This window comes from Crocodylus siamensis, chromosome 3 (genome assembly GCF_052110815.1).
Source record: "Crocodylus siamensis isolate JL-2025a chromosome 3, ASM5211081v1, whole genome shotgun sequence".
Taxonomy (NCBI): Eukaryota; Metazoa; Chordata; order Crocodylia; family Crocodylidae; genus Crocodylus; species Crocodylus siamensis.
Genome location: NC_143397.1, coordinates 137201630 through 137228891, shown reverse-complemented (window position 1 = coordinate 137228891; position 27262 = coordinate 137201630). Strand labels below are relative to the sequence as shown.

At 44.2% G+C, this 27262-nt stretch overlaps 1 protein-coding gene across 5 annotated transcripts in view; it reads right to left on the bottom strand.

Annotated features, from left to right (window-relative positions):
- The window catches only part of PIGN (phosphatidylinositol glycan anchor biosynthesis class N), a 162044-nt gene that overhangs the window by 61797 nt on the left and 72985 nt on the right, over positions 1-27262 (bottom strand). For all 5 annotated transcript variants that reach the window (XR_016441351.1, XR_016441352.1, XM_090039316.1 and 2 more), the window contains one exon: positions 1756-1834. Coding sequence is in view for 3 of the 5 variants with exons in the window: in XM_090039316.1 (XP_089895442.1) it covers positions 1756-1834 (79 nt within the window). In the remaining 2 variants the exon portion in view is untranslated. The remainder of the gene's footprint in view (positions 1-1755; positions 1835-27262) is intronic.

The window sequence follows — 27262 nt, the reverse complement described above, 5'->3', positions numbered from 1 at the left end:
CTACCTCAGTGCCAAAATAGACACAGCTATTAAACATTGGTTCGTTAATTAAAAGCAGCAAACACACTGCCAATACACTGTGCCAAAGCAAGCAATATTAGAGGGGTTAGATGCTAAGGCTGACATCTGCCTCTGCTCTTCCCAGAGAAGTGGTATGGCCCTTTCTGAAGTTTTGACTTCAGCTATATTGGGGTGTGAACCAGGGACAGCCTGTGATGGTGGATCTCTGGAACTAATGAAACTGGAAGTTGCAGTTGTGCTTCTGGACTGATGTGGAGCTTAAGTCAAATCTGCCCTGGCCACATGATGACAGGTCCTTGAATAAAAATATGAAAAGGTGGCCTCTTTCACCCATGTAAAAGTGGACATATAGTGATCATCTGTCAGGGATATGAGCTCTTCCAAAAACAAACAGTGTACCAGTTGCTGAATTGCACTGGCAATATGTTAAGCCAGAACAGTTAAAATGATACATCCTTAAGAATCAGTCCTGGGGAAAATTAAGGGAGGTAAAGAACCAACACAAGCAAAAACTTGCCAAACTACTTCTAACTGCTCTATTTACAATGAAAAGAACTGTGTACAGATAGAGATATTGAGAAGTATCATAAGGCTTGTCAGGGGCAGTCAAAAAGTTGCTGAACAGTTGGTGGAACACAACCCTTTAACTGTCAGTACAGGAGAGTGACAATGCCCCAACCCAACTGGCACTGCTGGCCAAGAGACTGATCTTGACCCTAACACCAACTTGGATGTGTGCGTATGTACCTGCACATTTTGGGGGGAGGAAAGGGGTGACAGATAAATATAATTTCTAACAAATTAATGCACCAAGTATAGAACTCTTAGAGACCTGAAAAAGACAAATTTTAATCTCATGCAGGAATGCGTCCATTAACTTCAAAATCAGCAACTTCTGATTGCCAAGAAGTTTAAATTGAAATGTAAGTACTCTGTATATAAAACTTTTATTAACCTTGCGGAAAGCATATTAGAAAAAAGGGCAAATGGAAAGAACTAAATTAAATTATATTTCTACATGTTTTTCTAGATTAAATTTAATCTTGTATACTTGACATTTTCATATACTTCTTGAACAAAATTTGTATGCAGTGTAAGCCTGTTAAAATTTGGATCTACTGTATATAAATCCAATCTACAGAGACTCGCTGCAAAATTAATATACAGTTGGCTCAGATGAGGGATAAAAAACCCCATGACTTATGGCTAGATCAAGGCAGAGGTTCTTTTGCTAGTTAGGTTTCTGGTTCAGTGTGTGACCATAGGCAAACTCTTCAACATCAAGTTAACGCAGCTGTAAAATGGCAGTGACACATATCTGCTGTATGAAGACTTCTGTGAGACACTGTCACAAAGCTAAAATCTTTCAGCAAAAGGTGCTATGTGTCTTTTTTTCACATCAGAGCATAATAAATATTACCAGAGAACACTGAGCCCAATTTGTCAGTAGCCAGCTTCCTGAAAGTTACACAAAAAATTCAGCTTGGTTCATTTTGTCAGAATCAGCAACCGCTATCATTTGAAAATATAACAGTGTCATTTAAAAGCAATCAATAACTGAGCAGCTGGAAATATGAAGTTTTGCAAATTTTACAAAAGAATTAATTTTACATTAACAAAACACATCTGTAAAGGAAAAAGTCAGACAACTTAACGGAAAAGAAAAATAATGCAAGTTGCAGATTTTGCCCAAGATTTCTAAGACATGTCGCCGTACAGTAAGAAATTACTTACCGCATCATTATATTTTCCCTGCTGTATATAAGATCTTGCTTTTCTTAAAACATCAGTCTGTTCAGAATCTGAAAGTAATCTAGAAAAAAAATTAAAATATATAATTTAAAAAACATACTTATGATGAGGTAGAATTTTTGAGCCTAGGACTAAATTTCAAGGGACCTGTTATTTAGCGTATTACATATGCCAAAGACCCCTAGGCAATTTCAAAGTATTGGGTGTCTTGATCCATTCTGCTCTCTCCATTTTCACCCACATTGTTTTTGAAACAGGATCTCAAATTCTTTTCCTCCACTGAAGGCAGCCACACAACTTTGTAGGCAAATATATATATCCTGCACCACTTGTAACCTATGTTATCATACTAACCATGGATTCATGGCTGGGAGCAGCAAAAAACATATACATCAGCAATACTTCAATTGTCTTATGAACGTACTACAGACATCTTTAGATTACAAACCCTTCAAGGGATTAAAAAAATGTAGTATTTGCATAATGTCCATCATAATGAGGCTTCAATCTCAACTGCAGCCTTTTGGCTCTATACAAATAAAAAGCCAGGATGAGCAACCTTTTCTTTAGGGAATTTGCATTTATCTAGTCCACTCAGTAACTGGAATCCTGTAATTGTTCCCAAAATAAGTGCAAAGTCCTGGGTCCCATGAAGCAAACTCCAAAAATCCCAGTGACTTGAACAGGAGGCAAATCAAACTAAGCCTTTCCAGAATTCCTCTCACAAGTGAAAACACACACACAGAACAAAAGCAAAAATAAAGGATGTGGGAAGAAGCAGGTCTTGTGCCCACATGGGGAAGATAAGCATTAACAGATCAAAGAGCTTTTGTGCCCGGCCATGGAACCACCCTCTCTGGTTCAACCACTCAGTCCTCTGGTGTGTTGTGCCACTGCCTCTTCCCCGCCTTTTTTTTTTAAGTGCAGTCTAACCATATCGGGAAAACTGGCTGGGTGGGAGGTAGAGGAAAATACAAGGAATTGGTACAATAAAGAAAGAGCAGAAGAAAAGTGGTGGAGGAAAAGGGAATCACCACTTTCCATAAAATGTTTCTCTGAAAGAACATTATATAAATGTAATGATAATTTACAGTACAAAAACATGTAGCCTACTGTGTGCCCCAAGTTGGGTGCTCACAGGATTAAAATCAGCATTTAACTGTGATCCAGCTACAGTGGAAAGACACATACTTTCTGAAAAGAAACCATGGGACAGGAGTAGTGTGCACTTGTTGATTGTGGCCACCAAAGAGAAGCTCGAGTATGTCACTCCTGTTTCCTGGTAGGGACTAGGAATTATGTTTAAAAACATGTCTAAAACTCTTCTATATGTTTTGTCTTTTTTAAAATGCCTGTTTTATGTCTATTTTAAAGTTAATGTCTCAATGTCTGTTTTAACCTCGTTTTTCAATGCCAAAATTTATATAAGCTAAAGAAAGCATTTTTATCTTTCACCATATATCATCTCATACAGTCATTTGGCTATAAAGCCTCTAATCAGTCTTTTAGTCTTGGTGAAACACTTTACTTTTAATGAAACTACAACAGTCTTGGCCATCTCCTTGCTTCTCAAAGGACAGTTTCAGGTATAAGAAAATAAATGGCATCTTCAAGCAGTAAAGTTTCGTCACATCAATGCATGAGGCAATTATTACACAGAAGTAGGCAGATATTTAGATAATGCATTCATTTCTTATGGGCTAAGGATAACAATATGATAATAATTCTATTCCGTGTCTATACAACTGCTTTTATAAGAGGCACCAGGCTTGCGAAGGCCAGGGGGCATTGTCTATGTACAGCTTATAATGCTGTTACAACTCAAGGACTCAATATATACCTGTATCAGACAGTGTCAGTGTGAGGGAGAGAAAGAGCCAGCAGGCTCCTTGGCTCCCAGCCTGAGTGGAGGGCCCGTGGCCCCAGGCCCACAACCCCAGGGAGACAGGCAGAAATTCCCCTTACCCAGGTGTGGGGGAAAGGGAGGGGCCGGTACTTCCGTTGCCGGTATAAAAGAGAGGACGGGGCAGACAAGCGAGAGCAAAGCGGAACTGGAAGGAGGACGCGGAACTGGAAGGAGGACGTGGAGCCGGCGGACATTACAGAGGATGCGAGCAGCGCTGAGTGCCAGTAGGAACCTCTGGAAAAGGGCTAAGCCCCAGCAGGGTTTGTGAGCCTAGTCTGCAGGCCCTTGTGGGGCATAGGACTGTTTTGTTTACTGGCCGGGAGTGGGTGAAACCCCGCAGAAGCAGGTACCATAAAGACCCTGATAGAAGGGCACTAATTGACTGTGGATACCGTAGCTCCTGTGATGGGGGCGCAGCAGCAACAGTGAGCTTTAACTGTAAAAGGGGAATTACTCAAGCCCCAGGAGGGACTCTTCAAGAGCCAAAAAGGGTGTTCGACCCCACAGAGGACAAGTGGGCCTTGGAGGACAACTGCAGAAGGTGGAAGCAGACGCCCCAATCAAGGGAGCCCCTTTGACATAGTGCTTGTGTTGATTGTCATATTTCTTTTGTGGATTATTTGTGTGACCTAAGGATATGTGGCCGGACCAGATAGGCGGTCACCACCCGGTGGAACGGGTGAGGGTGTAGGGGTGGCGGAGCCCTCAGACACGGGACCCGCAGAATGCCGGAGAGTCTCATAATTGGACGGCATGCGCCGGACACTGGAACCAACTCCATTAACATCAAAGTCGTGGCAGGCAAGGTGGGCACATGTGACACGCCCAACCAAAGGTGAGCAGACCCTTGGCAACCGGTAAGCAGCCCTGACGTGGGGAGAGTGTACGACAGTACCCCGACAGTCAGGTTTCCAGGTTGTAGCTATATTGGTCTAGAGCAAAAAGGAATCAGGTAAACAAACTATTCTAACTTTTCTCTGAGCATAATATGCATAATAAAAAGGAACTGTTCCAAACAGGAGATTTTACCACACCTTCAGCTCTCGTATGAAATATGTACTTTCATTTCTACCTACAAGAACTTTTACAATCTTTTGTCCTATGCCTGAAGAAGAGGGTGTGTGCCCAAAACCTTGCAATTAAAGATTTTTTTTTGCAAAAATCTAGTTGGTCTAATAAAAGATATCACCTCTACCTGATTCCTTTTGTATCTAACAGGGAACTCTATCTTTTTTGCCTTCTCTGTGGTTTTCATCCACCCTGAGCTGAGACCAGCAAAAAAAGACAGGAGAAATTCCTGCACCTAAAACAGGGCTAGCTGCAAGAGGTATTCAACTTTGCCAATCACCCTTTTATACCCTGCAATACCCAGGATAACTCTTGGCTGTTGCCCAGGGCAAAAAACTATTTCCAGTCTGACTTCTGGTACAAGGTAACTGAATAACAAGCCAATCACCTGGGAAGACAGAGGCAATAAGGAGTTTTAAGAGATAGGATATCTCACCAGCCATTTGAGAGAGAAGAACTGACCAGGAGACAGGCAAAACTTTGACTGCTCGAGTAAAATACTCCATGATTCAGAGAAGCTATGCACTAATCTTCTCTAATAAATACTTATCACATATTTCTATACCAGAGAACAGTGGTGCTCAATCTTTTTCCCCATTGGCCAGGCAAGTGATGCCCAGTCCAAGCTGGATCTGGAGGGTGGGCCAAATCCAGTGTGTGGGCCATGGAGAGAGATGAACGGCAGCCTAGCCTCAATCCAGCCACAGGATGGGGGGAAGGGTGCAGGGCTTGAGAATTCGGCAGTGGAAAAGAGGTGGCAGTATCAATTTGCTCCTTGCTGCCAAATTTCCTGACCCATGAGGAGCCCCCGTGGGCCAGATGTCATGGCTCAGCAGAGCAGATCTGACCCGCAGGCCAGGGGTTGAGCACCCGTGCCACAGAACTCTGAGATTTGAATTAATGAAAATGATAACCAACAGGTCACCGCACACACTTAGCAGCGTCAAGTCTTGCAATCTATAATTATGTTTCCCTAAAAAAATGTAATTTTTTAAAGCTAGCAAACAAAAAAACAGCAAACAAAAAAACAGCTTTCCATTTCAAAGAGGACAAACAAGTGTCATCCAAGTAGAAACACAATTAATTATGTAACAAAACAATTGGGCTAATTGTGCAAATGCTTGTAAACTGTCCCTTATGAGATGTTAGCTACTTTCATCATGAGTATACCTGACAAAATTAATCTTTCCAGCACATCATTCACGCTTCACAAACAAGTGCTTGACAACACTAATAACATGCCTGTGATGAAATGAAGCTACAGTAGCTGTCTCAAGGGGACTATGTCTGGCCAGTCAGCAATCCATATTTATCACCATTGAACAGAGTATACCATCCCCAACAGCACATTTCTGCTTGGGCAACATGCTGCAGTTCCCCAAATGAAATAAAATCTTAGAACAGAAGGAGGTATCTTGAGAGTACATCTGGATCTACCATTGCTAATAGGCTCATTTTATAATGTCTGCTATTGTGTAATGATTCATATTCACATTGCTATACAGTAAATTTTCCAGACTTACGCTATAAAATAGGCCCTTAGAAACCTGCAGTAAATCAATGAGATTAAAAAGGTCCCAGATGTACCAATGAATTGCAAGACAGGGGTGCATCTGCACATACTATTAATGTGCAGCAATAAAGTCTGGCACATATCGTGTTGGAGTTTATTGCTCCTGGGCGCCAAATTAAACGTGCACCTGGGACTGCAGCACATTGACCTGGGCTGGAGCAACCCTGGCTGTCAGGGGGCCCAAGGAGTCAGCTTGCCAGACAGGGGCTGCTCTGACCCAGCTCAACATGATGCAGAAGGGCTGGCTGGGGTACAAGTGTACTCCAGTGCAGAGGTAGCCGGCAGACAGCCTCTGCACTGAAACACCTTCATGCTCCAGCCTGCCTCATTAATGTCTACATGTACACTGCTGAAGAGTAAAAAACTCCGTCAGAGGACAGTACTTGTATTTACACTGCATGTGTAGACACTAAGACATTTACTGTGGAACTAATTAGGCAACTTGAAGTAAACATCTCATCTAGATGTGCCCAATATCAGATCAGCAAACCAAATAAACACACACACCAAGAGAAGGGGTAAACTCCTTTGCACAATCTGTGCTGCTGACACAAAAGAGTTTAAAAAAATTTTTACCTCAGTTGCTTCACACCCTCTCACATTTAATTCACATGGACAAACAAAATTGCCTACAAAAACTGAATTCAGCTATTTCTCCCAAAGGGTGAGAACAGATTGTTAAGCTCTTCCTATTTTTAAACATTTGAAGGTACTATGGAAATAAAGTTGAGATCTGTACACAGGTAGTCATCCTTCAGTTGACATACTTCTTGCCATCTCTCAAACATGGTCAGTCACCTCCTGCATTTCTACTGCTTGCCCTGCCATTCTTACTTCAACTGTGGCTTTTATGGCAAAAAAGGCTAACACCTGACTTTATTGAAGGAATTACATCTGTGTAGTGTGAAAGTGTCAAACTCATATGGCCATGTAGGCCAGATGAGGTTGTCTGGTCTGCAGGCCAGATTGGGACCATGGTCCAGAGCCAACACGCTGGGCCGGTCTGGTGGGGCACTGTTTGCAGTACATGCCTCATGCTGTACATGTTTCATGTTAGCTCCCTACGCCACATGCAAAGCAAGCCTCAGAGTGGGGCTAGAATGAGCTGGACTAACCATGAATGCACATGGGGTGCAGCACAGGGACAGCACTACATGTTGCACCCTGCTGGACCAGCCTTGTGCACTGGCTCTGATAGCCCAGTCTGGACTGGCCCTTGAGCTATGGCTCAGGGCTGGTCCAGCATAGGTGCCTGCATACAGCATGTGCCCCAGACTGTCCCCTGTGCTGTGTGCAGTGCCCATGGCACCAAGTCCAGCCCTGTGCACCAGACCAGCATCATTTGCCACATGCAATGGGCAGGATCAGTCCAAGACCCAAAGGCCAGATCACGTGGCTCCAGGACTGGATCTGGCCTGTGGGCCATACGTTTGACCACAAATGTTGTGGTCAATACTGACAAGTGCAAGGTGCTGCACTTAGGCAGTAGAAACCAGCAGCACACTTACAGAATGGGAAACCCCCTTCTTGAGAGCATGGAGGCAGAAAGGGATCTTGAAGTCATTACTGACTCCAAGGTGAACATGGGCTGACAATGCGAGGTCACGATTGGCAGGGCTAACTGGACCTTGTCATGCATCCACAGATGTATCTCAAGTAGAGTGAAGGAGGTGATCCTCCCCCTCTATGTGACACTGGTCAGGCCACAGCTGGAGTACTACGTCCAGTTCTGCGTGCCCCACTTCAGGAGGGATATGGACAACATTGAGAGGGTCCAGAGGAGGGCCACCCACATGATCCAGGGGCAACAGGGCAGACCCTATAATGAAAGACTGTGGGAATCTAAACCTGTTCAGCCTTCACAAGAGAAGGCTGAGGGGGGGACCTGGTGACTGTCTATAAACTCACTGGGGGGGGACCAGAAGGGTTTGGGGGAGACACTGTTTCCCCTAGCGCCCCCTGGCATAACAAGGAATAATGGACACAAGTTATTGGAAAGTAGGTTCAGATTAGACATCCGCAAGAACTACTTTACAGTTAGGGCAGCTAGGATCTGGAACCAACTTCCGAGGGAAGTGGTGCTGGTTCCTACCCTGGGGGTCTTTAAGAAGAGGCTTGATGCCTACCTGGCTGGACTCATTTGAGTCCAGTTTTTCTCCCACCCAGGCGGGGGAGGGGGGTCGAACTTGAAGATCTACAAGGTCCCTTCCGACCCTACTTCTATGATTCTATGAAATATCACGGAGCAGAGAGCCTACACCTTACCAAGGTATCAGAAAAAAATGGCTTGTTTAACCTAGCTGAGAATGAGTGTATGCCTCCATCACAACACTGAAGGGGATAAATACCAGGGATGGAAAAGAGTTGTTTGAGCTAAAATAACAACACCGGTAAACAAAACAAATATGTAGAGAACTAGCCATGAATACACTTAGCTTGGAATTCAGAATGTTTCTAACTGTAAGAGAAGTGAGGTTAGTCCTAAAACAGTTTTCTAATAGGATTTGTAACAGCTAATTACTTACCTAGTTTTAAGATGGCCCTTACTAAATTTATGAACGCACTAATACAATACACTTACCAGCAGTAGCCAGGAATGGACTGAGTGTTCCAGGAAGCCCCTTCCAGTCTTGTATCTTATGTTCTCAAGTTTAAAATTGTGCAAGTTTCAGTTAGAGACTACTTATTTTCACTGCATCATTTCTTCTGCAAGTCTTCCATTTAAACTTGATATAAGCTTAACTATATATTTATAAATAATATAAAACTCTGACACTTTCCCAATCAGGAGCAGATCATCATAAAAAGATAAATTTGCTAACAATACAGAATGCATGAATTTTAATAATTATCCAGAATCTGATCTTTTCATACTTCAAAATGTAATTACGTCTCCAGTACACACAGAAATCTGTAATTACTTAAACAGATAAAAAATTATCTTCATGAATTTGTGCAATGAAGAATAAAACACTATGAGATGCAAGAACCTTCCCTTGTTCATGTCAATGTGTTGTTAATTTTGAACACTGTTCAAAGAATATAACTCACTGAATCATAGGCTCTGACTAGTGAGCTGTATTTGATCTGGTTCTCCGTTTCCCACTAAAAACAGAGTAAACTGAGGATTTTACCTTTTACCAAAGGCAAACATAGATTTCTCATTTTACTGGAGAAACCACAGATTTTGTGGTTTTGCAAAGAGCTTTCTGCAGGATGGCAGAGTTCCATCCTGCAGGGAACTGGGAGGGAATGCGAGGAGGGAGGTCGGGTAGGAGGCACCATGTACATACACATGGCCCCAGGCACCTTGGAGAACAGTTCCCACAGGTAAGTAGGGTGGGGGGAGGGGACTGAAACCCCATAGGGAGGGAGTTAGGTAGGGCAGGGGCTGGGACTGGGGCTACTGCCCAGTCAGGCAGTGCATGGGGCTTGGGGCCTGAGGTCCAAATGTGTAGCTGTAGGGCCCCAGTGGGGAGCAGGATGGAGCCACAGGCAGCTTGTCTAGGGGGTGGGGCCAGCTCCCCAGCACTGCATGCACTCCAGGGTCACAGGGGGGACCTGCACCCCCCCAGGTCTGTGCACAGGGTGGGGGGTGAGGGCGGGCTGTGGATTCCTGCCCTGCTGCTCTTCCCTGGGGCCTCCACAGCCCAGCAGGCACAACCCGGCACGGCAGAAAACAGAGGGGCTGCACAGAGAAGCTGCTTGTCACTGCGAGCTCTGCACTGCCCTGGCGATGCATCCCCTGAGCACATGGCAGTTTTGATCAGCACAACCTCGCATCACTGCCCTCACTGCAGCTGCATGCACAGGGGGTGTATCACCAGGGCAGCAGAGAGCTCTCAACAACAAGCAGCTTCTCTGCACAGCCCCACTGTGCCGGGTTGTGCCTACTGGGCTGCAGAGGCCCCAGGGGATGGCAGCAGGGTAGGAGCCCGAGTTTACAGCCCATGCCCACCCCCACCCCTGTCCCACACACAGATCTGGGGGGGCACAGGTCCCTCCTGCCGCCTGGGAGTGCACACAGCACTGGGGAGCTGCTCCCCCAACACAAACACACAGCCCACCCCACACTCAGATCTGGGGGGCACAGGTTCCCCCTGCCTCCTGGCAAGTGCACACAGCAGAGGGGAGCTGGTCTCCCACACCTAAGCCCATGGCACGCAGGCAGGTTTTGCTCCCTGGCCCTGAAGCTGTGGGCCCCTTCTAACAGGGATGGAGAGAGGGTAGAGGGCAGCAGAAGAGAGGCAAGGGGCATCGGCACAGCCAGCGGGCTGTGAGGGGGAGTGAGCGGCACCAGCAAGGCTGTGGGACAACGTTCCCTCTAAGGAGTAGCGGTCCGTGAGTGCACCACCTCGGTCCAGCGTGGGACACTTACCAAAGGGGGCTAGGGGCTGGGGCCTGGAGGCCAGGGCCTGGAGGCTGGGGCTGGGGCTGGCATGGGCTCCACTGGCTCTGGGGAAGAAGCAAGGGGGGTAAGAGTGCTCAGAAACCCCCACGGCTCAGCAAAGGCATTCAGGAATGCCTGAGAACTAAAAGGGGGGCATACAACCAGTGAAAGGGAGGAGCTAATCACCAAGGGGGAGTACTCCTCCTCAGCCCATGAGTGTAGGAGGGCTATTAGGAAGGCCAAGGCAGAGATGGAGCTCAGGGTAGTGTCCAGGATTAAGGACAACAAAAGTCCTTTTTCAAGTACATTGGGAGCAAGAAGAGGGCACCAGGCAATGTAGGGCCCCTGCAAGACGCAAATGGTAATCTTGTGGCTACACCAGACAAGAAAGCTGATATTTTTAACAGTTTCTTTGCCTCTGTTTTCTTGAGCAGGGACCGGGATAGCCCACCTACCAGAGGTAGGGACAATCTTGGGGCTAGCTCTGTCAGGCCTTCAGTGTGAAGCAAACCAGGACTGTTATCATAAGAATTTCAACTGTTTTAAGCTCTTGCTTTTCTATTCCAAAAATCACAGTGTTGTCCAAAAGCAAATTTTGTACTTCTTGATAACTCAACATCATCATTCCAGTACATGTGTTTACATTCATGCCTCTAAATATGCAAACACAGAAAGAACATTAGACAATCAATGAAAACACAGAAAGTGGTTCAGCAGGTAAAATGTAAGAATTTCAGACTTTGGCTTTTCATTTTCCATAAGTCAATGTCTGATACAATATATTCATACATTCAATAGGAAATGCCTTAGGATATTTATGTAAGTCCCTGGATAGCAAAGGTAAGAGAGAGAAAAAAAAGCAGACATACTAACTGTCTTCTGCCAACTCACTGATTAGACACAATTAGAACAGTTGGGCTGCATATAGCATATCATATTTTGCACGCAAACAAGAACAAGAGTTAGGGTCAACTAGAGGCCAAGATGAGGAAAACTATGCTTTGCAGCATTCCCTTTAGTTAACTGAGAAGTGAAAGTGGAATCTCTTTAGTTAACTGAGAAGTGGAATTGAAAAATGGCAGTGGAAGCCCGATCTAGCAGTTTTTAGCCTGCAGGACAGTGAAACATCATGACGGACCCTGGTAAGAAAGTGAAGGAAGAGCCAGGCACAATAAACATGCTAATTTTAAAGCAGGGGGATCTTTTTCAGAGATAAAGTCCTGACTGGGCCATTAAAAAAGGGTCCTACCTAGGCTATTTAATCAGCCAGTTCTCTCTCTCTCCTCAAATATAAATCAGAACACAACCTATATGGATATGAAAGTATTCTGGGATACTACTTCATGCTTTACCTCTCTCAGTTTCACCTCAACTTTACTTTTCTTCCTTTTTATTGTGAATCCAATTATGTCACATCTTTCTGTACTGAGCAAAAGCAATTCCCACTTAGCCTTCTAAGTATAAACTAAAAAGCTTCTCCAAGCGTCACTGAAACCTGAGCACAGCAGAAAGTCTGATTTCCAAGAGTAACAGATGCATTCTCTATTAAAAATTACAGCTCAATCATACTTAATACTGCTTAACTGTGAGCAGTAGGCACAATGTATTAAATAGAGATGGACCATTTTAGCTGTAACACAGTAAAACATTTACTCCCCATTGCAATCTGAAAAGTAAATTGTTTTAACTTACAGGTATAACATATATCAACATCCTACAACAAAGCCTCCTTGGCTAGGGACAGACATTACATATAAACCAGTTTAAGTGATCATAAACTGGTTTAAACCTGTAACAGAACAGATGTTCAGTGCACAAGAACCAGTTTGAAAATGGCTGAAACCAGTCTGAGATAAACCTGGTTGAATCAGACTTAACTCATTTGGCTCAAACCAGTTTATGCAATGTCTGTCCCAGACCCCTTGCTGGTTTAAGATAAACCAGACTCTGCCAGCATCCTGGCATGCTCTATGTGATAGTTAGGGCTCTCTGCTCCACAGCAGGGCTGACCCTTCCCTTCTGCTCCCTGGCTGCAGCTCTGGCAGGGACTGACACAGACACAGCAGGGTCTGCTTAGTTTCCCCCTGCCCTAGTCCCCCCTCACTGCTTGCTGGACAAGCAGGGATCCCCCCGTCCCCTCCCTCCTATGTCCCACAGCACAGACCCTAGCCCCACAAACCCTAGGCACATGGTATGCTAGCTAATTCTGAGAGATGTCCCTGTGTTTGAGCATCTCCAATTTCATTGGGACAGGCAGACAGAACAGTGACCGCTTAGGGCTTTTTGGAGCTAATCAACAGGTTAGCTGGTAAGCTTTTTAAGGAGAGTCTGAATTAATGGAGAGAGCCTATTGTTTTGCAGATGGAGTGATAAACATTGTTATCAGCTCCCCGCTGGCTTGCTTGCCTGTCAGTTTGCTGCAGAGAGTATAAAGAAGCAGGGAGAAGGAGACTGAAAAGCTCCATATTATCAACAGATGCATGCATTGCACACGTCCCTTGCCTCAGAGTGCTAGCCAGGGGCTGGGGTGTGGCAACACTCCCACCCCTTGAGCAGCCAGCGGGGAAAAACCTGGGATGGTGCAGGCAGACCTCCCTAATCAGAGGTCCTCCTGGGTCCTGGCCATGGCCCCACCCTTAGCTCAGTGCTATGGAAGGAAATGAAGGTGCTCTAGCACCCCCTGGCTTCTAGCCTGAGCCACTGCATGCATGTGCCTGAATTTCCTCAGTCCAGAGAGAATGTCTGTCCGGTTACAAACCAGTTCAGCCTAGCCAGGTTAGACTAACCTGCAAAGATTGAATCAATTCAGGCTCAGGATTTTTGAATGTCTGTCCCTAGCCCTTGAGCTTTTATCCTTTTATCCCTATGGGCAATACTGCAGCCTCCACCATCTAAACATAGGTTCTCAAAAAATGGGAAAAAATTAAACTACTTTATCAAATGGGTTATGAGTGAACATCCTGGGCAGTTAACTCACAGAGAGGAGCTAGACTCTAGGTCTCTATAGTGTAAAAGTCAAGGTAAGAAATCTGACAAGTCTTTAGGGCTAGGGACAGAAAATATAAACCGCTGTAAGTGATGGGAAACCAGTTCAAATCTGTAACACAACAGAAGTTCCATGCATATAAACCAATTTTAAAGTGGCCAAAACTGGTTGAAGATAAACCTGGATGGATGTAGTATCAGACTTAACTGATTTTAGTTAAATCAGTTTATAGAACTTCTGTCCCAGATCCCCAAGGTAGTCGGCTGGCACTGAGGAAGAAAAGCAGCTACCCCACATTGCGGAATATAACTGAGAGGACATACCTTAGGATTCGCCTAGAAATTAAACCTCAAGTCAAGATCCCATTGGACACTCAAAACCCTCCAGATAACTGGGGTTGGACTATGAATTGTTACTGTAAAATGAGTATGTAAGAACAGCCCCTCCATTAGCAACACATCCCACTATAACAGTCCCTTTCCAGTATTCCAGAAGTCTTGCGTACTAGGGTTAGGTATAGACATTCAACATAATCCAGAGTAAATGACTGGAAATCAAACCAAGCTCATAACTGTACAGAAGTCTGCAGCATACTGACTGGACTAAAAATGGCAGAACCTGATCTTAGATAGTCCTGGATTGATAGTCACTCAAATGCATGCAAATTATGCTAGTTTGGTGCACTGAACTTCTCTACCAGTTCCCCTATCAAATCAAGTTAGATCTCTGTCTGGTGGCATCCCAGGCTCCTTTGAGGGTTCCCATTGAACTGCCCTTACAGGGAGGCATGCTGGAATCTGACCTCTACTTGGCTGCTCCATCCAAGCAGCCAGTCAGTCCCACCTCTGGGCTCCCACAGAGCCAAGTCAGAGTCTCCATAGCACCACTTCCTGCCTCTGGCCAGTTGTCAGAGGCAGCCAAGCAGGATTATGGGATAATGGTGCAAGGGGGGGAGGTTGAAACAGAGGCATCTGTGTCCCCAGGCCAGGCCCCCATATCTCATCACAAAGCACCCCATGACGTACACACACACACACACACACACACCTGACCCTGAGCAGAGAGGAACCCTGTGATTGGGCACTGCCCCATGGACCAAGACCTGGCTCTGGCATACCACATCTCAGACACCAATGCCAGGCACTCTGCCACCCAGACCCCAGCATGGACTGCCCCCCCGCTCCCACAACACAACCTGAGAAGGAGCTGGTGTGGGTGGCTCACCTCTGATGGGTTGGTGTGGCAGGGGGAAGACCATCAGGATTGTGCCTGGACAAAGGCAACCCTGTGGCCTCGGCAACTTGGCCACTGCCGGCAAGGTAGCTGCACCATGGGTACCCGGTATGCTACAAGGCTTTTCTGGTCCACAGCTACAGGGTCCCAGAGTACTAAGGCCGGAAGGTAAGCACCGAGCATCCAAGCTGGGACAAGCAGGTGGATGCCCCTGGAAACTTCAGAAACCAGTGAAGCATACCCAGTTGCCTCCATGTTGCAGGCAGAGGACACTGGACATTTCTAGGCTGAGGTGTATGGCACTGCCAGAATCAGGTGTCTGCTAGAAGCCACTGGAAAGTTTGAGGTTGTGGGGGTGGCCTAACCAGCTCGGACCCAGTCATGCTGGAGCAGGGGCCACACACAGCTGCAGCAAGAGGGACAGCCATGCACTGGGTCCACCTTCCATCCATTCAACCTTCCTTTCATTCCAGCCACCCCCTCAAAGCAAGACCCTCACCCACCCACAGACACGGAAACCCCACCAGCACTGCCATGGATGACCCCTTCCCAACCTCCTCTATTAGCCAACCCCAGTCACATGACTGGGACGACTATGGGGAGATGAGGGATCTTGTCACCATCTGGTATGAGGAGAAGTCTTAGCACCAGCTCCAGAAAGGGCACTGCAACAGGGATGTCTTCAAGTGCATTGCCCAGCAGATACAGGCACGGTGCCACAACAGGAACTGGGAGCAATGCCAGATCAAGTAGATAAACTGTCAGTAAAGGTGCATGCATGATGCCAACAAAAAGTCCAGGGCCCGGAGGCAGGCTATACCTTTACAAAGGGTGCTGTCCCACTTCCTCACCAAAGACAGGGCCATCGAGACCCTGCACTCCTATGGCACCAGTGGAGGGACTAGAGGAACCGTCAGCAGAGACCCCACAGAAGGAGGAGCAGAGAGGCCCCAGGACAATGGAACAATCAGGTACCCAAGAGCAGGTCTCTAGGGGGCACAGGACAAAAGCACAGCTAATAGAGCTGGCCCATGAGGAGTCTGGTGTGAATGCTCCTGCGTTCCTGAGAGGGTCTGCATTGATGTGGCAGGGGAGTGGAGGCATGGTCACCCACATCTGGCATCCAATTTGGGGTGGTCTGGCTATTTGAGTGTGCTTGGAAGTTTCCAACAGCCTGGTGAGCTTGTGGGAACACCCCTTACCTGCAGGCCTCAGCCAGTACAGGCAGCCTGTGTGCTTTGCCACCAAAGGGTGAATGTGTGTTCTGTTCATTACCAAACAAACCTATTCCATTTAGAGAAACCCACGTAATTTAGACCTATTTCGCTTTGGGCTTTTTGAATGTCTGTACCTAGCCTTGATGTAACATATTATGGGAAGTGGCAATATACTGGCACTCCCTGATTTAATAAAAATCACACAATCATCTTTCCAGGTACTCTGACCCCCTTAAAAGAGAATCAGTACTTCACAGGACATTTTCTCCATTGTTTATTTGAGACAAAAGTCACACCCCTTCTCTTCACACTGATTCTTAGACTTACTATACCAGATTTTAAAAGTACATGACAAAAAAAGGGAGATAAAATAGTGTTAAACCTTTAGCTGTCAGACAAAAGAATAGCATATACTGGGAGAGTTAAGTCTAGATATCTGGTATTTCTTTGAGGTTTTACATTATAAAAACCCATTTTCTTTTCTGTCACCATGGCAATTAATTATATAGACAGACTGCCCTTATTTTCTAGGTTTGAACCTGTACAAACAGTTAAAGGACTTATTTAAAAGCTAATATTGAAAAGCAAATATATAAAATTAGGGACCTACCAAATACATGGCAGAAGTGGGGTGCACAGCATCTCCTTTAATCTTTCAAGTTCTCCTGAGGGCCCCTCGACTGCTGACTGGTGGAGGAGCTATGCTTGCAGCTCACTCCTGATCAGCAGGGAGGTGAAAACTGCAGTTTTCAACATGGCACTGTTGCCATGCCTCCTGCCATTGCTTTGCTGAGGGGACATGCTGGCCCCCACGTTTGTCGCTGACCATTGGGGAGGCAAAGACCATGCCATGTTTAAAACTATGGTTTTCGCTTCCCTGCCAATCAGGAAGGAGTGGTGGTGCCCCTCTGCCAATCAATGGCTGGGGAGAAAACGGGGAAGATGGGCATGTGGGAAAACATGAAAGATTAATGGAGATGCTGCATACCCCACTTCTGTCGTGTAGTTGGTAGATTCCAAAAACTTTACTTGCAGTCTGATGCCTGGTAAGATGTGAACAAAGTTTTCATAGGTTATAATATCAGGTGTATATTTAGTCCTCCCAAAATTACACTAAAAGGTCACTAGATTTCAGATCTACATTTTTAAAAATATATATCTTTGGTAGATCCAAATTTAAGATAGCAATAAATTAAGCTATTTTAAGATTATCAAATCAAGTGCAAGTGAAAAGATATATGCTTGCCAACATATAGGACAAAACATCTAAGATAACATTAAGAGCGATGCAGCCATGTTTGTCCAGGAAATAGGGAAGGGGTAAGGATTTTTGTAGGTGTCATCTTTTATTAAACCAGCTGCATGGTTGGGATAAACTACGACAAGCTTTCAAAAGCAAAGCATTCTTTTCAGATCTAAAGAAAAACACACTACATTTAAAAAAGTGTATCTAGGTCTAACTCAACCATGCATTTGGTCCAATAAAAGGTATTACCCACAAAACTACTTCCCGCTCACAAAACATCCAAGTTACATCCTCCGAAAACCTGTTTACTGAAGAAATTTTACTTCATTTTTTCAACAAGAAACATTATGGAAAAGGCAAATAATAGTTAAAATTCATATATTAAACTCCTGTTCTTTGTGTTTACTTCCTCCTAAATTACTGGCCCTTCCCCACCCTAATCAGAACACTAGAGCTAAAATCATGAGTTCCTGGAAAATACTGTCGGTCAAAACAGGCCTATGAAAAAATACTCATACTTTTGTATACATTTATATTCTTAAAAAATGTATGGCATTTATCAGGAAAATAACAGTATTACATTAATTGTTTAAGAGGATTTCAGTGAGGCATTCATATTCCATCTTCTCATTTTATTACATCAGTCCTCCCACTATTCCCTTTAGGATTATTTTCACAACCCAGAAATGCCAACCTTTGGGAATATTTTTGCAACTTTACCATCTGCCTCCTTGGCACATGCATCTGGCAACTGTACCAGCTCTGTAGTTGCCTCAGGGTATGTCAAGTGGTCCAACTGCTAAAGAGATAATTCACTTCTCTGGACATCCGTTTTTACCCTTTACCAGATTTGGATATTTGTTTATCATTTTCATCTGTTATTCTCTAATTTTAGATATATAGCTCTTTCTTTCCTCACCTATGTATAAAGGTTAACATATCACAATTCTGAGGTATAAAGCATGATGGAAATGAGGAGGGGGTTTAGAGGCAGGTTTTTTTTAACAGGATAAAGAGTTTTTGAAGCCTTTTCAATTAGAATGGAGAGGATAAAGAAGAACTTTACTCAAAAGATAAAACTCTTCAGGTGGCTTTCTTGAGGGCTAGATAATATTCTCATGCTACTGGAGAATTCCTGACTCTAAACAGAAGGAAAATGCATACAAAAAAATCATTGCAAGGTATGCTAGATTGTGAATTTACAGTGCGTCAGCTACTTACCAGTGACAGTCAGCATGCACATATTTACCGGATGATGTACTATAAGTTTGCACTTTAACTTCTCTCTGGGTAACTTGCTCATATGCCCACACCGTACCATTCACACAAGTGAGGGACCTCATCTATTCTCATTCACTAAAAGCAAGTCAAAGCATTTCTTGCTTACTTTAAAATTAGACTTGTAACAGCAAACGGGCAGTGAGAGCTGCATACTTTTTAACAATTTCACATCTACACTGAAGGTTCAATTGGTTTTCTGCCAACCTATGCATACTATGTAAGCCACCCTTTTCATCAACAATAGATTCCTTGTGAAACTAAAGCTTTTTCCTATCATTCAATGTACTCTCCACTTCTACTGACAAAAGAGGCTGTAAATAAGGATAAATTTCATTAACCCTGAACCCTCTGTCAACCCCTTGTCACTCAAATGTCTTAGAAGTCTTAATGCTTCCAATGCACTAAAAGCCTTATCAATGTTGTTTAATACAGCATGAGTGAAAAACTAATTATTCAAGCACTGAATCTGAAAAATTATGCACTTGTCCAGACATCAGAGGTGCTTAGAAAATAGATTTTTCTTCCAGACCAAGTTTTTCAGACAAGAAGGGTTATAAAAATCAGTTTTGAGCTAAAAACTGAGTTAAATCTATATATATAAATCACTTTGTGAAAATTCTCATTTTGTTGAAATCTCATCTGTCAAAAAGCAACTTCAATAAAAAATTTTAGATCAGCTCCACTGGAAATAAAGGTCATCTTAACCAGAAGTTTTCTTATTCAGTTTTGTCCCAGAATGTCTAAAAAAATCAGACTTAGATAGACAAAGGGAATTCAGCTTCATATTTTTTGTAATGTCAACCTAACATAATATCAATATTTAATTATGTCTTTTAAGATCAATTTTTAAAAGGCTTATAAAAGCCTCTGACATACTATTTTAAAATATCAATTAAATTGTTAAAAGTATACTAATATTCTAAAAGACAAGCCATTAACATTTGGGTTTCTACAATAACTGCCGAAGGCTCTCAAGTTATGTCATAAATATCAGTGGCCCTTTTTCCTTGTATACCACACCCCCAAATAAGACACGCATGCTGCTGTTGTAAAGGTAGAATAAAGAAAAGAAGATTTTTTTCAAAGCTATGGCTCCACAGAGCAGTGACAGAGCTTAATCTCACCCACTCTTTCTGGCTTCAGCAAGAGCTACAGTTTTAACCCTTTCACAGCTGAACTGTCAGCAGCTCTTGGCTGCTCAGCCAAAAAATGAACCTGTATGTAGCAGTTGCTGAAGCGTAGACACTATAGGTGGAACTAGGATTTTAAAAAGAGCTAAAACAGGCTGCAGGGCTATGAAATAGGAAAGGAGAGACTAGAAGTAAATAACAGACAGCAACTTTGCCAAAGAAAGGATAACTTGATTAGTGGAACATCAAGACTATTAAAAATGAGACAGAGTCATTAGCAACTGTGGAACAAAGTGCAATTAGCAAGAATGAGGTACAGTATAATAAGTCTTGAAGTTAACTGTCTCCCTCACAGCTGCCGGAACAGAAACTCTACTGCTGCTGCCAGGCTGATGGTTTTAATTGTACCATTGCACTCTCCCTGGATCCTCCCTGTTGGACTCTACCCAACTGCTGAAGGGAATAGAAGGAAAATAAGCAGCAACCATTTCCCAGTATTCCATGCTTCTATTCTGGACAGAAAAATCAGCTTCCCCGCTTAAGCCAGGTACTCCAATTTTCACAGGTTGATTTTTGGAGCAAAGGTACATGTGGCATGCAAGTAAATATTGTATGCTTCACAGAAGTCATATTGGTTATACTCAGAGTATAATATTCATCTAGGTGTGCCCTATCTCTTTATGGCTAATTAGAGATTTTGACATCAAAAAATTGTACAAAGGAGTTACATAGACTAACTCAGACATAACTGCATTGTGATAAGGGAGGAAGTTATTCTCATCTTAATGAACAGTACAGCTGTGCCTAGAGGATATGCAATATAGAAGTCTGCTTAACTGGAATAGTGGACAAGAAGATTCTGAGTCTGTTAACAATCTGTATATAAACTTTTTATTAACCCTCTTCTTACTTCTCCAAACACTATATATTTTTAGTAAGTCAAAGGGTCAAGAAACACCAGGTATACTGAAATACATACTGTTATATACAATATAACAAATGACTTCTAACCCTACATGTACTGGGGATTACCCTTCTGTCGGAAGGGACAAACTGTCTCTACCGTTGCTATGGCTACCTCTAGTTGATCAGGGTCAGAATGATGAACCACTAACAGAATCAAATACCAGGGGTCAAACTACCCAATAGCAGACAGCATTTAGGTGGCAAACTCCTAAAAGCAAAGGCCTGGATGGTGACCCTTTAGTGAACTTTATATATCCCTTCACTCAGGCCCAGGGTTAAATGCATATTGACAACAAATGCATTCATCCTTAGTACACCAGCAAGACAAGAACATCTTACTTTAGTAGATTAAAAGGATGTAAATCATAATTACCACATGCAGCATGCAAACACTCTAGCTTTAAATTATTTTTCATTTTTAATATATTAGCTGTAGGAAGTCAACTATCATTAGTACCATTAGAGAATCAACCGAATCAGAGGCTATTCAAGATAATATGAGAAAAACAATAATTTGTTCTGTTCAACATTATTGCTTGTGCAGACTGTATAAAATTACTATTTGATCATACCAAGTTTGAGGAATATTTTATATGCATATTTTCTAACTTATTCCAAAGATTTTCATTTAAATTGCCACTAAGCTTGAACATAAACAGAAAAAAAAGCTTGCTTATGGTGTAGTGAATAACGTTCAGATCTTCCTTTAGCTCAACTTGGCATTAATTTGAAAAAATATATAATAGAGAAGTCTCTATATACAAATTATAATACAGAAGTCTCTATGGAAAAAGTAAACACTGGAAAACAAAAGAAATATTCTAATTACAAGTCCAGACAAAGATAAAAAGAAAAATGACCGTCCTTGCCATATGGAATTTTTGTTTCGTATGGATTCCTTTGGTAATAAAACTGTCATTCTAAGTCAGAGTTTTTATTAAAACCATTTTAATATGCTTCTGAGGGAGAGTTTATTGGGGTCAAATAACCCAAATATTCAGAATCTTCTTGTTTGAAGAGGCCCATTGTATAAAATACCAGAACAAATCATCTCTGTTTAGGGAAAGAGAGAACTGATTTGGCATGTTTAGACTACTCCAAAGTAAAAAGACTTGGGTTTCATAAAGCTCTTAGGATTTACAGACCCAACTTAAGTCAATTTCATTTCCTGAAAAAGGAAAAAGGAAGACAAAGCATTCTTGAAACATTCTAAAAGCCAAAAGGCAAAACTAAATACAGCTTGATCATAACCATGGGCCTAACTCGATTTCATAGATTTCATAGACATTAGGGTTGGAAGGCACTTCGTAGGATCACTGGGTCCAGCCCCTTGCCCAAAGGGCAGGAAGTCAGCTATGGTCAAAGGATCCCGGCAAGATAGGCATCCAAATGTTTCTTGAAAGTGTCCAGAATAGGTTCTTGTACCACATCTCAGGGGGAGTCTATTCTAGGCCTTGGTGGCTCGCACAGTGAAGAAGTTTTTCCTTGCAGGAGTTCGTTATCATTGGTCCTTGTCTTCCCTTGGGGTGCTCTGGTGAACAAGTGTTCCCCCAGAACCTGATGTACACCCCTTATATACTTATAGGCTGCCACTAAGTCACTCCTGAGCCTGCGTTTCTACAGGCAAAAGAGTCCCATGGTTCTCAGCCTCTCTTCATAAGGCCTGCTCTTTTGCCCTCTGATTATGCTCATGGCTCTCCTCTGGACTCTCTCAAGCAGCATTCCTCTGGTCTCTGTCAAACCCCAAACTGGATGCAGCACTCTAGCTGTGGCCTCACCAAGGCTGAGTACAGTGGGAGGATGACTTTCTAGGTCTTGCTTGAGATGCACCAGTACATGCAAGTCAGAGTTTTAGTCACTTTGCTGACTGTAGTATCAGATTGGTTCATTTTGTCGTCAGTCATGACCCCCAAGTCTCTTTCCGCCATGATGCTAGCGAGTGTAGCACTGCTGAGCCTGTAAGTGTGATGCAGGTTCCCACCACCCTCCCTAGAGGTGGAGCACCTTGCATTTCTCTGTATTGAATGCCATCAGGTTTTCATCCACCCACCTTGCAAGCCTACCAGCCTATCCTCCAATGTGGGCACTCTTCCCCATAGTTTGGTGTCGTCAGCGAACTTTGCCAGTCCGCTTCTAACACCAGAGTTCAAACTGTTTATCGATATTAAATGGTACAGGTCCAAGAATGGAGCTTTGGGAGACACCACTGGTCACTGTGTGCCATGTTGATTCAGTCCCATCAATTACCACTCTCTGGGTCAGACCTCAGAGTCAGTTACCCAGCCATCAGACTGTAGGGTAATCAAGGCTGCAGTTCCCTAGTTTTTCCATGAGGACATCATAGGACACCAGGTCAAAGGCTTTTTTAAAGTCCAAATATATTATATCAACCTCTTCCCCTTTGTTCAGGTGATGCATCACATGGTCATAGAAGGAAATGAAATTGGTCAGGCAAGATCTGCCTACAACAAGCCCATACTGGCTATCCCTCAGAACGCTGCCTTCTGTTAGCCTGTTGATAATGGTCCCTTTGATAATTTTTTCCAAGACCTTTCTAGGGATTGAGGTCAAACTGACTGCCCTGTAGCTTGCTAGATCTTCCTTCCTCCCTTTTTTGAAGATAGGCACCACATTGGCCCCCTTCCAATCTTCATGCACTTCACCCAAGTACTGTGAGTTCTCAAATATCTTTGCCAGTGGCCACTCTATGATATCTGACAGTTCCTTTAGCACTCTCAGGTGTGATCTATCCGGACCAGTTGATTTGTGGGGGTTCAGCCTCTCAGGGCGTTCCCTCACAAAATTTATGCCAATGGTACCAATATATTCACTCTCACCCCGGCCATCCCACATCCTGTCAGGCAGGGTGGTCCCTTTGGGCCGGTGAAAGTCCGATGCAAAGTAATCATTAAGCAGGTTGGCTTTTTTCTGGGTGTCGGTTGTCAACTGCCCCATTTCATTTAGCAGGGGTCCAATGATGCCCTTGGTTGTTTTTTTCTGACTTCCCATGCATCTCAAGAAGGACTTTTTATTGTCCTTGATTTGTATAGCCAGATGGAGTTCAGTTACAGCAGGGGTGGGTAAGACGTGGCCCACCAAGCCATTCTATCTGGCCTGAGGAGCCTCTAAAAAATTTAGAAAATTAATATTTATCTGCCCCTGGCTGCCTGTCATGTGGTCCTCGATGGCTTGCCAAAACTTGGTAAGCAGCCCTCCGCCCAAAATAATTGCCCACCCCTGAGTTACAGCCTTGGATTTGCTAGTTCATTCCCTACAGATGTGGGCCAGCGCAGAACACCCCTCCTTGGTGGCGTTTCCTGTCTTCCATCCTTATAAGTTTCTCTTTTTAGACGTAGAAGATCCATGAGTTCCCTGTTGAGCCAAAGGGGTTGCTGAACCCTTTCACTACCTTTCCTATGGCCTAGAATGGACTTCCCTTGTGCTTTTAGGATTACTTCCTTAAGGAGTGACCACTCATCTTTAACTCCCCTCCCTGTCAAATCATGGCTTCGACAACAAGCCCCCTTGAGCTTATGAAAGTCAGTTTTCCTAAAATCGAGGACTTCTGCACTGCTGACTGACTTGCCAACTTTGCAATGGATAGTGAAAGTGATCAACTCGTGGTAACTATCATTCAGCATCCCTTCAATTCTTAGGTCGTGACTAGATCATCTGCTTTGACCAGTACCAGGCCCAGCAGCACCGTACCTCTTGTTGGCCCATAAACTTTGGCCCAGGTAGAGCTCATCCACATGTGCAAAGAAGCTTTGTGACCAATCGGATTTGGCCACCTGCTCTTCCCATCAGATGTCTGGGTACTTGAAGTATCCCATGCACTGAGAACATGCAGCCTCAGCCAGTTCACTAGCAAATTCATGGTCCAGCTCTTTTTCTTGATTTGGAGGTCTGTAGTAGACTCTTACCATTGTATCCCCTTCACCATGTTTCCCTCGTATTCTAACCCAGAGAGTTTCCAGTTGTTCTCCTTGGGTGCCAATCTCCACATGTAGGGAAGTGTACTGCTAAACCCCCTCCCTTTTTTTCCAACACAATCCCTCCTGTACAGGGTATAGCCATCTATACCCATGGTCCAGGCACAGGAGGAATCCCACCGGGTCTCCATTATCCCTATGAGATTGTAGTCATTTCTGTTTAGAAGAAGGACCAGTTCCTCCTGTTTATTCCCCAAGCTCCTGGCATTTGTATACAGGCAAGTAAGTGCGCCATTGGAGGCTTTAGGCTTCCTTGCACTCCTGAAAAATCTCTGTTCCTGAGCTGGGGTAGGAGTGGGTTCCCTTGAGCAGCCTAACCTGCTGATTTTGTGGTTGATGCTTGGTGAGCTCGCATTGATGGCTAGTTTAATAACAGAAGTCTTAGAAAACAAGGAGGTTTTATGTTCAATGAACTAGTCCCATGCAGACTTTTCTGGTTAGAAGCAGAAACAATCTGCGTGAGTTTGGGTTAGCAGGTAAGTTGGTATACGTGCTAGAACTCACAGCTCACACTAAATTACATCAACCATGGCTGGCTCAAAAGAGCAATCATGACTCCAGACATCGGGTGCTACAAGTGTAAGTTCTGTAAGTTCTAAAGAAGTGGAGCAAAATTACCATGTACCACAATTACCCTTCTAGCCCAAGTTTTTCAGACATGATGTGTACAATTCAAAGTTTAATACAGTCACACCAATAAAAGTAAGTCTTCTCCTACAGACATAAGAAAAGGAAAAAAATTTTATTCCACAAAATCCTACCCATTGTAGATACTCGCAAAGTCTGCTTTGTTTCAATGAGAGAGCATCTAAACCACTGCAAATTTTCATTCAATTCAGGTAGATGTATCCATGAATTGTCAGTGAACTTCCATAACGGCCATAGCAGGAGCATTCACGACACAGCCCTTGTCAGATTTCAACAACTCTGCGAATACTGCTAAAACCTTGTCATCAACAATCCCAGAACATATATAATGCAAACCTCTGCATCACAACAGGTTTACCTGCTGTGTCGCAACCACAGGCCTTTTTCAGGGACGGCACTGACAGTCATCTGTGTAAACACAGAGGGACTCGCAGGATTCAAACAGGACATTCTTTCCAGGATTTATACCAGCTACAATGATCATGTGCTCTGTGGCAGAAAGCCACCTTGGTTTCTCCCCAAAATCTCTGCCCTGTGACAATGTGATAAAATCTCTGTGCTGTGACCATTTGAGTAGGGTGGGCTCAGCAGAGGAGACCACACCCTTACCCTGTCTCTTTAGGTAACTTGAGCTGGCTGCATTCCTGAGGGAGGGGGGAAAACCTGCTTCCTCTGCCTATGTGACTGGTACCTGGGTGAGGGGCATCTACCTGGTGGGCTGGGATCTGCCCGGTAACAGGTGAGGTATTTCAAACTGGTTGGCTGACAGCCAACCGGGGCTGGCCTCCACTGGACCAGTTGAATGAGGTCACAGGGGCTATATAAGTTAGGACAGGCAAGGAGGCGATCTCTTCGGCCATGAGGGGAGGCCGGAGCCATGGGGGGGGGGGGACTCAGAGGATCATAAACATCTGTAAGGGCCCTCTCCCCCAAACTCATGAACCAGGAACAGCCAGACGCTAGAAGGGATCTCACCAGCCTCTGGATGAAGTGTGTGAGTAAGCTACTCGAGATCTGATAGATATCTATCTAGATGACAGTAACTCAGATGCGTGATCAAAAGGCTACCTCAGCCAGACTGTTTGCTCTTTAGGATTTCTAGGCTATTGCTCAATCTTGTACCCTATTTTCACCCTACCCCTGTAACCAATAAAGTCTTCCTTTGTGACTGGTGTGGGAGACTTATCGAGGGGTGGGTCTAAATTATGCCTAAGAGACCCCTTAGGTCTGCAGACTAAGGGAGACTGTACTTTTTGCCCCCAGACTTGGGGAAGTGCCCCAAGTGCCTGTACTGGGTCGAATACCCGTAGGACATTAGGCCTGTGCTTCCCCAAGGACACAGGGCCAGAAGCGAGTCCATTCTTGGGGTGGTGGCGGCGATGTTACCCCCAGGCTAGCGTAAGTGCTCCAGGAAGGGGTCGGGCCAGACATGAGGCTCCCCTAGGGAGGCATTCGGAGCCTGGCAGGTGGTTGGGCGCAGGGAGGTGGGCGGCTCAACGCAGGAGCACCCCCTACTGGCCCGCCACATGCTCTGTCTCCAGAAGATACGGAGAGGGCCAAACAACATTAGGCCACTGATACCTGGGATGAGATCAGCCATTGAAAGGCAGCACAAGAAATACGGCAAGTTATCTTCATAAAATCAGACTTCATCATCAACAAAACATTGATAACTGGGCAAAATAACTTTCAAATCTTTACCATTCATAGGGATAACATCTTAATAACATCTGTTTAGAAGCCTCCAGGGAAACATTTTGCCTTTGTGAGCCCAGGAAACCTAAACCACATAAAAACATGTGCGATCATAGGTGGCTTTAATAGCTATAGTATTACACGGAGTTACAGCAAAA